A 15,329-nucleotide genomic window follows, 5' to 3' on the forward strand; every position below is an offset into this window, starting at 1 on the left:
GCATGGGGTTGTTGTGGCCGAAGTGCAGGTTCGTAACGCAGGGGCTGGGCAACGCTGCAGAAACTCCCCAAACCAGCAGCAGGCTCGTGGTAATTCTCCCGCGAGACGTCAGCCGCCCGTACAAAACATGCGTGGGCGCTTCTAGGTGAGCGTGGACTCTCCTGGCCTGCCCTGCTTCACCTCCTGAAAGTTTCCGATCGTATCCAAAGATGCGTTAACTGCTTGTGGTGCAAAATAGCAACAACGCCTTGTACCTGGTCATGGGTAACAGCAGAGAAATGGCGGCAGCGTGAGCGAGGGCCGTGCGAAGGGGCTGTGAGCGGGGAGCTGTCAGGCTGCGCCTGCGGGCAGAGCCGCTCAGGCGATGATCATCGGGCAACAGCGTGGTCAGGCCGCGTGTGCCGTGGGCATGCGTGTGCTTGAGGTCGAGGGCTGTGATGTCTTGAAACCAGTTGGCTGAGCCGGAGCCGCCTTCCGTAAAAATGCTAAAGCTTTGATTCTTTCACTGTCCAGTTAGCCTGACGATGTGTTACTGTTCAAGGATTAATCCTATTTTTGGAATGATCTCTTGTGTGCTTTTATTGTGTTCTCTCCCTCTTCTCCCCCCTCCCCTTTTGGTGGAAATCGGGTGACTTTTGGAAAGCTGAAAGTAAATGCAAGTAAATACTGCAAGTGCTTTCACAGATACTAGTCTGAACATTTAAATTGCTTTGACTGCCCTTCTCTCTTTTATGTATTTGCCAACTGTGAATATTCTAGCAAATTAGTTCACTGGTAAAATGCATATAAATGGCTTTACTGTGAATTACCCAAGTCTACTGAACAGTGATATATGAGGAGCGAAGGCTTTCCAGTATATTGATGGGAATAAATAAATGCAAGCAATGGCAATTTCCAGCTGGAGAGTTTTAGTTAAAAAGTTCTATATCTTCCATTATTGTTTTATGTTGGACATGCAGCAAAAGCAACAGCATCTTGTATAACGCTTGAGCTATGTACGTTTTAATCGTACTTTATGAATAGCCATCCCCTCAATTAAAAACAAACAAAAAGGATGGGGGAGCTATCCTGAAGCACTGACTGAGATCGTGAGAGGAAGTAGAAAATAAATTAGAGCAAAATTATATCTAGCCAAGTCCTGAAGGTATTGTGTTGTTTTATAAGTAAGGGATAGGATAGTTTTGATCTGAATCACTTCTAGTTAGAGTTCGCCTCTTGCAAAAGCAGAAGGCAGAAACCGAAGATGCTGTTTTAGTTTTGTTTTTTCTTTATAATTCTTTATAATGGAACTTTTGCTACTGTATATTGGATTTCTGGATGAGTTTGTAGAAATGAGTGGCTATGCCAGAACTTGGCACTGGTTATATGGGTTTCATCTAAGCTTCCTAGAAAAGCTCTACCAGTGCCTTTCGATCCTTATCTGTATGGTTTCTTGCTATTCCAGCCATGGCTGCATGTGCAAACTTTGCCAGTGATTCTCTATCTTCAAATGCAGAAGCATCTGCTGTTTCAGTGCTCACAGGCCAGTTATACCAGATAGCAGTTTCACCTCTAACAAGTGGAAAGATACAAAGATATTTTCCACTCTTTATTGCTTCTTCACTGGTGATTCCATTTTTTTGGGGTGCTTAAGTCCCTCACCAGGTACCTTTCTGTTGTATGCAATGCTCAGAAGTTTTTTTTTTGTGGGTTTTTTTTTGGTGGTGTGGTTTTTTTTTTTTTGAGCAGCATGGTAGCCTCAGCATAATGCCAAGGCTTCAGAGAGACAGTAGGTTCTTGTTTTGGCTGAGTCCTGCTCTTTGAAATTGTTTATCAACTGTAAAAATAAAGCTGGATCAAAAACATAAGTATCTATCTGCTTGTCAGAGCTGATTTGATAACCTGACCCTTTGTTCTGTTAATGAATTGTCCTCTTACAGGATAATTTTTTAACCTGTTCATTACTCATCATTTGAATATTTATGTTTTAAAATGTCATATATGTATCATTCATAAACTCAGTGGTTGTTAGTCATTTCATGTTGTTATTTCTTCCAATTATAACTGAAATTTGTGATCACTCGCAGACCATATGGTATTGTTTTTGCTGTCTGAATAGCTTCTGCAATCCCCCATGTGATCACATATGTTTGCACTTGCACTTCTCTCAGATGTACATATGAGTAAAACTGTGTATTCTCTTCAAGGTTTTTGTCCACCTGAGTGTTTGCACATACTCTTGGTCATGATGTTTGCTCTGTTATACCTCTCTCAAGAAACAACAGGTCTCGGAACAAACAAGAAACTAGAGCAAATTATTTCCTTGAGTAATCTCAAGCAAAGCTGTAATGTAAGAGCCAGCTTTCAAATAAGTAGAAATGTCCCAATTCCTATTTCTCACCAAGCTTTTAAACTGCAATATTAAATAGTGCTATATTAAATAATACTACATTTTGTTATAACAGGGGGAAAGTCCATGTTATTGTGTAAATAAAAAGTACTTCTCCCATTTTACATCTAACATGATCATTTCATCTTGGTTCAAAGCATGGAAAGAGTAAACCTGCTTTTCAATTACAAATGTGTAAAAGATACCATACTCAGTCTGTGTTTTCCTAGGAACAGTTAGCAGACAGTGAGGAGTGTAAAGAAAAAACTAATAAATATTTCCCAAATATATTTTTGCTATATGATAATTTCAGGTCAGTTCTTAGTGTTATTAGCTGGTAGTCCATCTAGTATCAGTTCAAACAAGTAATTATTCTTTGCTGTTGACGTGTTTTATAAGGGGAAAAAATCTGTTTATCCTGTGTTATTGTACTTTGCAAAAGCTAGAAAAGTTATAAAATCCTGATGGACTGAAGGAAACTAATGTAGTTTTACAAATTGGGAGTCATTTATATTGACATCATATATATTGATAGGATTCTATAAAACTTCCCGATTACTTGTGAGGTAACTGTATTCCTGTAATGGCCACTTCCTTGCTGAGATTTCATGCCATGCTAGGCTTTGAGATGGCAGCGTTAAATTCTTCCCATTTCATTTAATGTGGAAAATGTCTTGTTTATGTCTTTTTCTTTGTAAGAGCAGACTTTGTCAACCCCGAGTACCACATATCTTACTGCAAAAGCAATGGCTTATGCCATTTTCAAATCTGATGGGGGGGAGCAGAAATACTAACAGCATGAACAAACAAAATTCTTAGCAGGCTAATAGCAGAGCAGGTAGATGAGTTGTTCCCTTCAGTCTGGAGGTCAGCACAACAGCAGCTAAACAGGATGTTGATGCAGGATAGTCATTATCACTTGAAAAAAACCAAACAAACCCCAAAAAATGTTGCTGGTACCTTGGACTGCAAAAACAATGGCTTATGCCATTTTCAAAGCTGATGGGGGGAGCAGAAATACTAACAGCATGAACAAACAAAATTCTTAGCAGGCTAATAGCAGAGCAGGTAGATGAGTTGTTCCCTTCAGTCTGGAGGTCAGCACAACAGCAGCTAAACAGGATGTTGATGCAGGATAGTCATTATCACTTGAAAAAAACCAAACAAACCCCAAAAAATGTTGCTGGTACCTTGGTGCTTCGTTCCTCTGGCAGAAGAGAAATCCTTGTCCAAGATCTCGCCTTCTAGAGAGAACGGAACATTTGCAGAGGAAGGGGGGGAAGAAAGCAACGTAGCTGCGGAGATCGAGATGATCACTTTTTTGCTTTGTTTTGTTTGCTTCTCGGGATGTGCAGACTGCTCTTAATCGTGGTGTCCAGGACACCAACTCAGTGTTCATGGTGTCTGAGCTCGGGTGAAGAGACACTGGGCTTAACATTAAGTCAATGTTAACATTGACTCCACGCAGCTGTGTCAGTGCTGTACAAAGTAGTCTCCAGCGAAGAGCAGTTTATACAGTAACGCTGCTGCATGCACCTTTCAGCAGCTTTTAGTGGAAAAAGGATGTGTTCACATTCAGAAGTGGAGGGAGCAATGGGGAAACAAGAGCAACATCCTACAGTGACTGTGTGCAACACCCAGGCAGGAAGAATGACAGGAGACAATTTTCAGCACTAAAGGCTAAGAAGAAAATGTTAATAAGCTCAACGTTTTCTGAGCTTCTGTGGCAATTTTACACCCAGCTGCACTTGCAGCAGGTAAACTGCCATAAAAAAGAAATAATCCCTTGTCTTCCAAGCCTTGGCAATCCAAACTTGCTCTAAGGAAGAATACTTTGAGGGAATGAAGCTATTAAAAGGCAGGAAGCCTGGCTAGAGTGTCAAAATCTACATCCTGATTGCTAGGAAGATCTGACTGGAACAGCCGGTAAGAAACCTTCCATCTGAAACCCAGTATGAACTCAGTGTAGCAACAGGGTATGTTCATTGCACTAACCACTTCTTGTTTGTTTTCAAATGAAAACTGTGTTTCAGACAAGGATGTGAAAATAGGTTTTGTATCCAGACTGATCTTGGTAGGAAATGCATCTGTCAGGAGTTTTTCTTAATTCTCTTTACTCTTTGTCTTCTGGATTAAACTCTCTCATGCTTTGCTTTTCTTAGAAAGAAAAACATTTCGTCTTTCCTTCTCATATCTTCAATGTTCTTACTCTTTCTACATCTAATCGTCTTTATCACTTCTTTCAGTTCTTCTTCACATAATTCTTGCATTCATGTGTCAAACAGTTGATCAAGTCAGACTGTCCTGGATGGTTTCTGAGAGGAAGACGAGGACTGGAGTTCTGATAGCAGTAGTGTCCTCCTTGCTTGTGTGCCTAATTGTCTTGGAGGTTGAACTTCTCACCACGTGGAAACCAGTGATGCCAGGTTACATCTGAAATATGAGCTTGTACAAACTCATCAGTCCTAAAATGCTTTATTCAGAATATGTCTTTATTTAAGGATTTTGTCAGGATGGCAGTGCTCTGGTCCTACAGAGGCAAATTTGCTTTAGGAAGAATGTCTAGTCAGCACGTGAGGATGAGAGGAGCCTCTCTTGCTCCTCATACATCCTTCTTCCCTGAAATTGCCTTTATGAAAAATGCAGTACAATGCAAGGCTGGAAATACCCTGTGTCTGTAAGAAAGAAAACTGGCTTTTGCACATCAAGGTAAGGGAAAGAAGATGGCATGGAATAGCACCACCTGGTGACACCTTTCATGGTAGCTGCTGCTTGGCGGACTCCAGAACAAGCCCGAGCTTTTCTGTTCCATTACCAAAATATCTCAGACCCATTATATGAAGAGACTTGATTTCCCCATGCTGTTATTGGGAAATGGTAACTTCCTTTAGCAGCTCCACAAATCGCTTTCCTCTCTGCTCATTAGGGACAGTGGAGGTGGAAATGTCAACCAAACATTGGTTCCTGTGCAGCATTTCTCACAGCTTTCTTCTCTTACCTACCCCATACTATTACCATTCTGGATAATGCCTAGTTTTCCAACTTTTGTTTTCTTACTATGCAGACACCTGGCCAGGTGTAGAATATGTAAGCTAGAGTGGAAATAAGTAGGTTTGTGCTACTTATTTATGCAGTGGGGTGTTAAGATGTCAATTCGGCAGTTCTATTACTTTCTCATCATCTGTAATATATATTATCACAGCCTATAATTCAGCCCTGACCCCTGTCATTTAGGGTTGAACTTTATTAGCCGAGCTGTTGGCATGCTTATTTCCTAGTACACTTGATGGATTTCATAATCACCATGTAGCGTTCAAAGATTTTTAGTCAGTTATCAGCCGGCAAGAATTAACATAGCAGAGGCTATTATGAGCAAGCTGTTGCAGTTTGTCATCTTCAGCAGTGATGCGGTACAGACAAAAGTAGATGTTACCATTTCCAGAATTCAGAGACCTTTCTGTAGTCAGTTAATCTGGGAAGAGATCAATTTTGAAGCTTTCTGTATGATAGAAAGCAAAACCAGAAAGAGTTCAGCCTATATCTTAAGTGCATCCTATAAATGCATGCAGGTTTTTTCTCAGATATCTGATATTTTTTGAATAGCAGCAGCAAGAGAAAGAGGCGTAGGACTGAAACTCAAATGCACCAAGAGCTGCATGTTGTGAGCCCAGGACTGGAACACAACACTGATTCTGTTAATGAATGATAGTCATCTGTAGAGCTTATTCAAGGAGCTGTATACGGTTAGCTTCCGCTGCCTGCTCAAGCCAGCCAAATTTCTCTTGACTGAGTGAAGTAACGAGAACAATATTTGCGTTTGTGTCAGTTAATGCAGGTTAATTAGGTATCAAGATTGTAAATTAAATCTATGGAAAGCCTCAGTGATCCTTGCAAACTGCAATTATTGCAGGGATGCTGCAGACTTGCTCTTTTGCTGTTGTGAATGACTTCTACAGACTTGAGGTGGATTAGGGAATGTGCTCGGGGCAGATATTTTTTAGATCTTGCCTAGGGCTATGAAAAGAGGTGTGCGTTCCTATCTGCTGAGATTGTGTCCCAGACAGTTTTCAGAGCCACCCATTTCTTAGGACATGACTTCGTGAGTTCGGTAGATGTCAGATGGTATCCATGTAGAATTGCACTGGTGTTCAAAGCTTACGTGAATGTATTGCATTGCTAAAGTCTTGGTGTCTCCGATTTAAAATGTGTATTACTAATATGGAAAATGTGACTGATGGTGTTGCAACACCGAGGCACCAGGGGCCTGTATCACAAGCGGGAGTGGACAGGGATGTTGAACAAGTCGCCTTGTACATTGCTGCCTATTAATGTGTATAATATTTGTATGGGAGGGTACTGATGCAGTTCAATAATACCAATCTTTTTGGAATACAATATTAATAATAGATTCTCAATTCAAATGTCAAGTAACGTGACTAAATATGGAGAGTTTTCTGATGCATCCAGAAGATGAAGATATCTACAAATCTTTATTGTTATCACTTGATATATCAGCTCCCTCCACTGACATACAGCCTTTGTGCTCTCAGTGTTCATGCCTTATCCTGTAAGTTTCATATTAAGAGGTCTTAATTCTCAGCAGAGTCAAGAAAGGAATAATTCAAACTATAATTAGTTTCTATGAATCAAAGGCTCATTTGTGTTTGGAAGTGATTTGCAATGAGCCTGTTCTCAATCTCTTATGCCACTATTGAAGCAGCACAGAGTTCTCAGTAACTTTGTTCCCAAAATATGTGTGCTGTGCTCTCAGTATCAGGTACATCCATGGAACATTTTCAACCGCTTGCCCCAATAATCTCTAGTCAATTCACTATCTTTGTTGTTATTCTAATTATTGGTATTTTTTTCCTTGCTGCTCATTATTCTCTTTTTTTTTTAACTGATTAAGGAGAATAATTGGTCTTTCATGTCTATAGTAATTAGCTGTTCTAATAGTAGAGAAAGAATACAGTACAAGAAGGTTTTTACTGATAATACACACTACAGATACTGCTTGTAGATTACCAGACTGCGAGAGAGGAGTGATTTCCCTGTGGCTTCTGTGTGTTTGCCCTGTGCAGTGCTTACTGCTGCACGCTGATGTTCTTATGGTCCCCTACCAGATTGGTTCTTAAGAATGCAATAACAAAGCACGTTGAACGTTATCCTTCCTATACAATTTACACAGAGCATTGGACACTGTCCAAGGAGGTACACAGAGGAATTAGACCATCTTGATCCATCCTTAGGCAGAAGTTCCTCATCCCGCTCGTTGAGTCTCGGCTCGCTCTCATTCCTTAGGGGCTTTTTTGGCATTCCCTGTGCTGAGTATTGGTTGGTAGATGCACTTCAAAATTATTTTTCAAGACCTAGGTATTTCATAAATGAAAGAAATTAACTTGCGGGCCTTCAACATTGTAAAGCAAGTGAAAACCGCTAGCTTATCTGGCTTTTCTCTCTTCCCCTTATACCCCAGATAAACTGACCAACCATAGCACATGCGCTGTCAGGTAAGCGTAGGACCAAGCCTCTTCTCAAGACCAGATGTATCTTCTGCCTTTGCAGCCACTCAAGTCCATGCCAGTACCACAGCCCAAACTTGGGATTTCTCTGTGGGGGAGGCCCAAGCACACTGGCTGTGTGTCGCGTGCCCGCGCTCCCCTTTGCCATCGGGTGCGCGTGGGGCTGAGTGTGCTCCAGCCCCGATGCCAATGGACATCCTGAGCTTGGTGCTGCCTGAATACAACGTAGCTGACCCACAGGCAGAAATGTGGACACAAAGGTTTGGGTCAGAGTACGCTGCGCTCCTCTCTAGCATGAATTCAGAGGCTGGCAGAGCTTCCAGAAATTTTGTTCCTTTGGCCCCTCTGTGCAAATTCCCACAGAAGAGCTTGTATATTCCAAGTATGGGGGTGACGGTCTGTTGTTCATTTTTCGTGCCTTTTAGGAGCTAGTGGGCAAAATGAGTTACATGTATTAGTTACCAGCAGGTTAGATTCCTCCTGCCACCATTGACAGGCATCTGTGCTGGGTAGGAGCTGTAACTCTGCCACCAGTTAATTAAGATGCTTATCATTATGTGGGGGGGTTTGTCCTTTTCTCTGCTTTTCCCTGTCTCTTAATGTCAGTGTCAACCTTGTCTCCTCTCTTCCCAGGTGTGCCAATGCTGTTTGTTATCCTCTGGGGAACTGTCAAGTACCTTTATGAAGATGAGGGGTTGGTTTAGTTCTGATTTTTCTAGCTATCTCATTTGTGCTGTATGTGTGCACCGGCAGGTCGTTGTTTGCTTTCTGTTCAGCGTGGTTTGCTTTGGCAGTGTGCTGAAACCTCACCTAATTGCTTCTGTTTTGTCTGAAGGTCTTGCATAACATTTCAGAAAGGAGCATATGTTTCTTTCTGATCAGAATTTTCTGCATGTCTGAATGAATCTATCCTTTTTCAGGTCAAGGAAAGGTATGTTTTGTTTTTCTGTAGTTACCGTATCAACAGTAGAAGTCATTGTACCCAACCAAGACCACTTCTGATACTGTGCCTTTGGCAGTAGCCTTTACAGCTATGCTTCAGAGGAAGGCAAAAACCTCCCACAGGATTCTGCCTGTGACTTGTAGTGGTTAGCTTATACCTAGCAGCAGAGATGCGATTGCCTGTTCTTGTCTAAGCTTCCATTATTTAGATCTTCTTAAAATAAAGGCACGTTCTCTGTCTGCTTACGTTAGTCTTGCTGAAGTCAACTATACCACACATGAGACTGCTGCCAAACACAAAATACTTTTCGTCCACTTTTACCATAGTGGCTGTTCTGAAAAAACTGCCTTTATATATGCTTTATGTATAGTATTGTAGTTTGTTGTTTGTTTGGTTTTTTTGTAAACAAAAGGGAGGAAAGCAGCTTCCTCTTCATAGTGGCAGTGACTGCCTGGAAATATTTGGGTAGTGTACTTTTGTGATGAAATAAATAACTTTATGCTATTTCCTTTTTATTCTAAACGTACTATTTATTGGGTCTTCCTCTTAGTTTCCAAACAACCCAGCCAGCACTTTTGTACAGGGTCCTTTTGCTCCCCTCCCCCTTGCCCCCCAACGCAATTACTGCTGGAGAGATGCTGCAATGTGAAAAATCAGTGTAGTCAGAGCTACCCCCAGATCTTTTTCTAGTGTTCGTGAGCGTTAAGAACCAGCTTCTTTTTTTTTTTTAGTGGCTTTCATAGTACTGAACCAATTCAGTTAAACCTGCCTTTTTTGGCTTAAGCAGTGGTAGGATTTTGACTTCCCTTTTCAAGGTTGACTTGATCATATTCTGTAGCAAGACTGTGGCGATACCGATGTATTGCAAGTTTTGTTGAAATTATCAGAATAGGTATAGGGAACATGCGGTCCCCGAACAGGCGATGTTCCATGGACATACCTTCCTATTGATGTAGAAAATGTATTCAAAGTGTTCATGCCGAGCCTCCTACATTATGCGGTGCTCAGAGCTGATTTATGTTTTCTATTAAGGAAAACTGTCACTCATTGCCTTCAGCGGACCTTAAAAGGGGCAATTTTGCACCTTATTGAATTTTCTAAATCTTGTATAAATATTTGTAAAATACAGCAATAAATATCCCCGTGCAGCAGCTTCTCTGAAAGGCAGCATTTCTGTGCCTTGGGCGGGCATTTGCTGGAGCAGCCAGGGATATCTTTCATGCAGTTCGCCGCAGCGCTGTCACCATGGATGTGCAGCGGGCTGTAAATTTCATTTGTGACTTAACTACTTCCCTGGCTATGAGGAATAACTGGAAGTAAACGTGGTCAGGACTGGGAATTTGAGGCAGTCCTGTGAACGTAGCCATTTGAATGAAGGACTCGAGCCTGCAAACCTTACTTGCTGGCTGGCTCCTCCTTTCCTTACATGTGCAAGTGCTAAACTCCTGTGGAAGGCAGTTGCTGTTTCAAAAACCAAACTGTTTAAAAAGACTTTGTCTAGATTATAAATAAAATTAAAGGCAAACTGTGCTGCTTGGCTGTTAGACCGTGCCTAAAGAGCTGATGCTTACACATCTCTCTTTCTATCTGCAATTAATTACGGGAGCAAGGCAGCTAGCCTACAATCTTTTTCAAAAACAGTGCCATTCAGCTGTATCTCTTTCAAGGTAAAAATTCTGTATCTTCATTTTTTAGAAAAAGAATGCCAGATTGGTAAGCAAAGGCAGAAACTTCCCAGTAGCATTTGTTTCACTGGACCAATTCTCCATTCATGGCTCTGAGGCTATTAGTTGCCAAGCATCTTCTGAGAGGTGCTGAGCAAACTGCAGGGATAGATCCCAAACACAATAGGTGTTGGTGTATTTATCAGCGTGGCAATCCCAGAAAGCACAAATGGACAAGAAATCACGTACAGATCTATCAATCTTATTTTCTGGACGCTTTAATAGCTGTGACACTTTAATTGGGCTGTAATGGTGTTTTTATTGCACATATTTGTATAAATTTAGAAGTAGCTAAAACTGCTCTGTGCCACAAGCAGCAAATTAATACACACAGCAATGTACCAGAGTTAATGTAAAGAATAATTTCTCAGCCTCTGTCATTATCAGGAAATTTTAAAATTGCCTCTGCTTCCACTGCAGCTAGTCAGAAAATTAGAAGTCCACTTCCAGCCATGCCTATTATCCTGCCAGTCTTGAGGGGTTCATATGAAATTAATTTTAAAGGTTCTGTGAAGCTGTCTCCCAGTCACACACACCAATTAAGAAGTTCTTCTGTTACTCAGATTCCAGCTCAGGTACGCTGACTACACACGATACGTACACCTTTTTCCTCCAGTACCTAAAATACAATTGAATTGTACGTTGTGGAGCTGTGTATGTTTTGGTGGATGAGATTTTGGAGCTGAAGAGAAACTTGTTTTGTGAAGGAACCTATGTTTTCTGTAGCGCCTTTTCATAGTTTGTTTCACAGCCTGTGTAGCTCAGACACGTGCTGGCTTTCCTCATGACTCTTGCTTTTGAGTAATGCTGAGCAATGTGGGAGGAAGCTAACAAAGTTATTTCATGGAAATATTAAGAATGCCGTCGCTGCAGCAACAAGTGATGTGGTACGTGAAGATTTCCTCAACACCTGGGCTGTTGTGCACACAAGTGGCCCATCACACAGTCACGGTGGCTGGCTGTGGCCAGGGTGGGACTCAAAAGATCTAGCTCTGTACAAACCCTGCAGTGTAAAGTTCACTTCAAACCAGTGATCCCAAACGGTGGCTTTCAGGTATCACATTTCTTGTGATTGTTCTCCAATATTGCCCAAGGATGCAGGAATTTAAAAAGCAAAAATTAGGCTTATGGGGAGAATGAAGTATTATATTTCCTCCAGCATGTTACTTGCTTGGCAGGAGGCTCAGCCCACAAAAGTTGGTAACTATTGCCCCCATCTTTGATTTTGCTTGCTTATAACTTAAAATTTCTTTTGGGCCTGAAATCTGTATCTATACACTGAAGGAACTGGAGTTTGCTGCCTTAATTGCTTCCTCCTGGTTGAAATTGGTAGGCCCTTTTTGAAAATAAGGGCAAATAAAATAGGTGAGTGACCTAAGTATTGATAGGAGAGAAGTGATGGTAGGTAATGTGATAAAGAACTAACAAACAGTTAAATAATAAGATGATGCTGGAGACAGAAGAATAATAAAAAACTGCAGAAATAGTAGGATGGGAGCTGTGCAGGAAAGGTCTGACTCACAGATTTTTCCCTCTCTCCTCCTCTTATCCCCATGACAAATTTGACCTTGGTTTTAACGGAGTAAATCTTCACAATTAACTGATGATCATTCCTAGCAAATTGTGGAGGCCATCTAGCCATTAGTGGGCAAGAAAGGCAGGTGAGTAGCATCCAGTTGGATTATGACAGCTGCAATAGTACAAAGCATTCAGTGTTTGCAAGAAGCAATTGTACCTGTTTCCATGTCGGCATGATGTGCTTTCCTGGTATCTAGTCTTCAATATTGTTTCCTATCTGCATGGCTACCACAGAATGAAAAGCAGGAGACTTTAGTAACAGACTGAAACTTTTTCTTCTTGCATTCTTCTTTTTGCCATCTGCCTAGCTGCTGGACCAGAAACTATAACATGAATTACTGGCTGATCATCAGACTGCCCATCCTCATCGCTATCGGGGTGAGTATGGGGCACGTGCAGCGAGCGGGCGGATTTCCACAAGAAAGAGGACATGATACGGTACAAAGAGCAGATGCGTGCATGGCTGTTGTGCCCGTCCAAAGGGTAATAACCTTTCAGGGTATTGACATTTTAATTCGCAAATGTGATTTTATGAAACCAAATTGGTTTCTGTCACTGGAATTCCCAACGAGCGTTTTATTTAATTTGGCCACATGCTGTCATGTTGTAGTGGCAGCACACGATAACAAAAGAGCATGCCACAGCAATCCAATTAACTCCCCGGTGCGGGGAAGGCTGTGGCAGGTAGTACAGGGAGGCAGGAGATAACATTCCAGGTACCGGGCTACAGACGGTGGGGTATTTTGCAGAAATGCCACATGCTGCAGCCACAATACTGTGGCAGTCTCAGACCCCCAGAAAAGGCAAATGGGGCAGCCCCCGCCTTACTGTGTCTCACTCCCCGGGGATGTAGGCAAGCTCCCCTGCCTTTAGTGAACTGTCTGCATTTTCAGGGGTGACTTGTGCATTCACAGAGGATGTAGTTAGAGCACAATTCCTTAGCAAGGAGTGGAATTCTGCGGCAAATTCTGCAGCCGCAGAGTAGCAGGAGGCACGGGCACGTACACATGCGTACACAAACCAGCTTTTTTGAACACTTACACACATGCGCTTCTGGATGACAATAGAAATCCTTCTTTTATTTCTCCAGGTAAATTTCCTGATCTTTATCAGAGTTATATGCATCATCATCTCCAAACTACAGGCTAATTTGATGTGCAAAACTGACATAAAATGCAGGTATGTCATGTGGTGGTCTGACGCTTTTTGTGCCTCTCAAAATGGAAGTAGACAAAAAGGTACATGAAAAGGAGTGGGTTGACAAAGGTGGTGAAAGATCACAGGCCCCGAGTAATGCAGAGGTGGGGGTGTCGCACATGGGTATGACTGCTTGGACAGTCAGTCCCCAGAGCATCCTCCTGGTGAAACCAGGGCAGTGGTTACACCTGTGCTGTAGAAAAACAGAAGGCTTGATCTCAGAGTTTGTCACTTTAGAGTGTTCCATAATACCGGAAGAATATTAACTAAGCAGGTATTTTTTTTAAATGCTTCCAGCATATGCCGGTATTTCACGTAATTTGGAAAAAAAAATGAGTCATAGAAATAAAAGCTTTAACTACAGTGAAGATCAACACGGGGGTCATTTTGAGTATTGTTCCTTGGTCTTCCTGTCAATTATTATTAAAACTTTCAATCTTGAATGCATATGATGTTTTAAGAGAGATGTCAGATTTATCACAGAAGTGTTCAATTTTTATTTTTCAGGCTTCACCCTGTCCATGTGTGTATTATTGCTGTTAACTAATCACGTTGCTGAGATTCATGGTCACATCCTTCATTTCTGCATCTTGGAGAATATTTCTGTATTGCAGTCTGAAAAATAATGTAGAAATAACAAGTTAGCAACAGAGTGAATTAACCAGTGTGCAGCTACATGCTGTGGTAGCCAGGCTGCTACTGATGGTTGACTTGGCTAGTTTGAAGTTGGATATTTTACTGCTGCAGCCTTCTAAGCTAGACACAGAATGTATTTTGGTGTATTCTCATCAGAACATAGAGTTGCCGTGTATGTTATCTACCTTCTTTACTTAATGTGAAATTTTTGAAATCCTAATGTGTGTTTATAGCTCAAAGCAGAGAAAAGGACTCCTTTTAGTGAGCTGTGGGCTTTGCTTTCATCCCTACTGTTGTTTTGAATAGATGTGACCTTTATTTGCCAGGGTAAAATTTGCAGGGGTGGAAAGCAGGGATTTTCCAGTTCTGATGGCTTGAAGCCATTTAAGTCTGACTGTAAATTTACCCTGTCAAGGGAGAAAGCCCTTGTGCTCATGACTTCTGCATACAGCAGGAAAGTTTCATGCAGCTGAGCCATTTTTCAGAGGTGCATGTTCATTCATTTCTTCATGTTGCATGTTCAATAATCTGCTGCGTAAACAGAAAGGCTTCATCGGGAAAGGATTTACCCAGCAACAGAGCCTTCTTCATTGATAAAGACGATAGTCTTGGTGGTCCTTCTGGAGGTTGGTTGGTTAAAGCTTCCCCCAGAAGCTTTGAGGAATAGCTTTACCCAAAAGAGTTCAGTTCATTGGTGTGCCTCTGATGATAACAAGAACAGCAACCAGAGATTCCTGAATCAGAATTTTTTTTCTCCCCTTCTATTTTCTGCTCAAAAACATTAGAAAAGATTTTGGGTGGAGAGAAGACAGAACTGCCATGATGGAATGTGTTCTTTTAAGCAAGGACCAGTCTAGGTGCCCTAAAAGGTCACTAGTTTAGATATGTTTGTGTATGGAAAGGAGAAAAGTGTTTTGTTCTCAGGCCAATCTTTCCTCTGCCTCTCTCCTGTTGCCCATTCAGTTGATGAAGAGAGAGAGCTTACTTTTCAGTATGGCAGCAAATACCTTTGCAGAAGGACTGGAATTGTGGAGAAACTTCTCCCCTTGGTCAAGGAAAGGATTTTCTTTAGGGAGGTCTTAATTACCCAGGAAGCCTTTTCACAGGACTTTGTATGGCTTCCTGTTTAATGTAGAACTCTCCAAGTATCCCACTCAGAACAGTTAGTGCTCATTAAATAAACTAGGGGTTTGCTGTACACCTACACAACCAGCATCAGCCTTGTGCTTCTACCTCTGTCTCAGGCAGGTGGTGGTGGAGCAGAGCCTCCATCACAAGCCTTGCTGGTAAGCTGCTCATTTAAACAAGCCCTCTATGCCCCAGTGCAATGGTCTGCCTAGGTCCCCTAGAGCTCTGCATTC

General features: G+C 41.7%; 1 protein-coding gene across 1 annotated transcript in view; it reads left to right on the plus strand.

Moving 5' to 3' along the window:
* Positions 1-8,529: 8,529 nt before the first annotated feature.
* The window catches only part of LOC104627342 (glucagon-like peptide 1 receptor), a 13,009-nt gene continuing 6,209 nt past the window's right edge, over positions 8,530-15,329 (plus strand). Inside the window, exons 1-3 of the mRNA XM_010295527.1 lie at positions 8,530-8,584; positions 12,444-12,513; positions 13,226-13,314. Coding sequence (XP_010293829.1) covers positions 8,532-8,584; positions 12,444-12,513; positions 13,226-13,314 — 212 coding nt within the window. The 5' untranslated portion in view covers positions 8,530-8,531. The remainder of the gene's footprint in view (positions 8,585-12,443; positions 12,514-13,225; positions 13,315-15,329) is intronic.

Source organism: Phaethon lepturus, unplaced genomic scaffold (assembly GCF_000687285.1).
Source record: "Phaethon lepturus isolate BGI_N335 unplaced genomic scaffold, ASM68728v1 scaffold51069, whole genome shotgun sequence".
In the NCBI taxonomy this organism is placed as follows: domain Eukaryota; kingdom Metazoa; phylum Chordata; class Aves; order Phaethontiformes; family Phaethontidae; genus Phaethon; species Phaethon lepturus.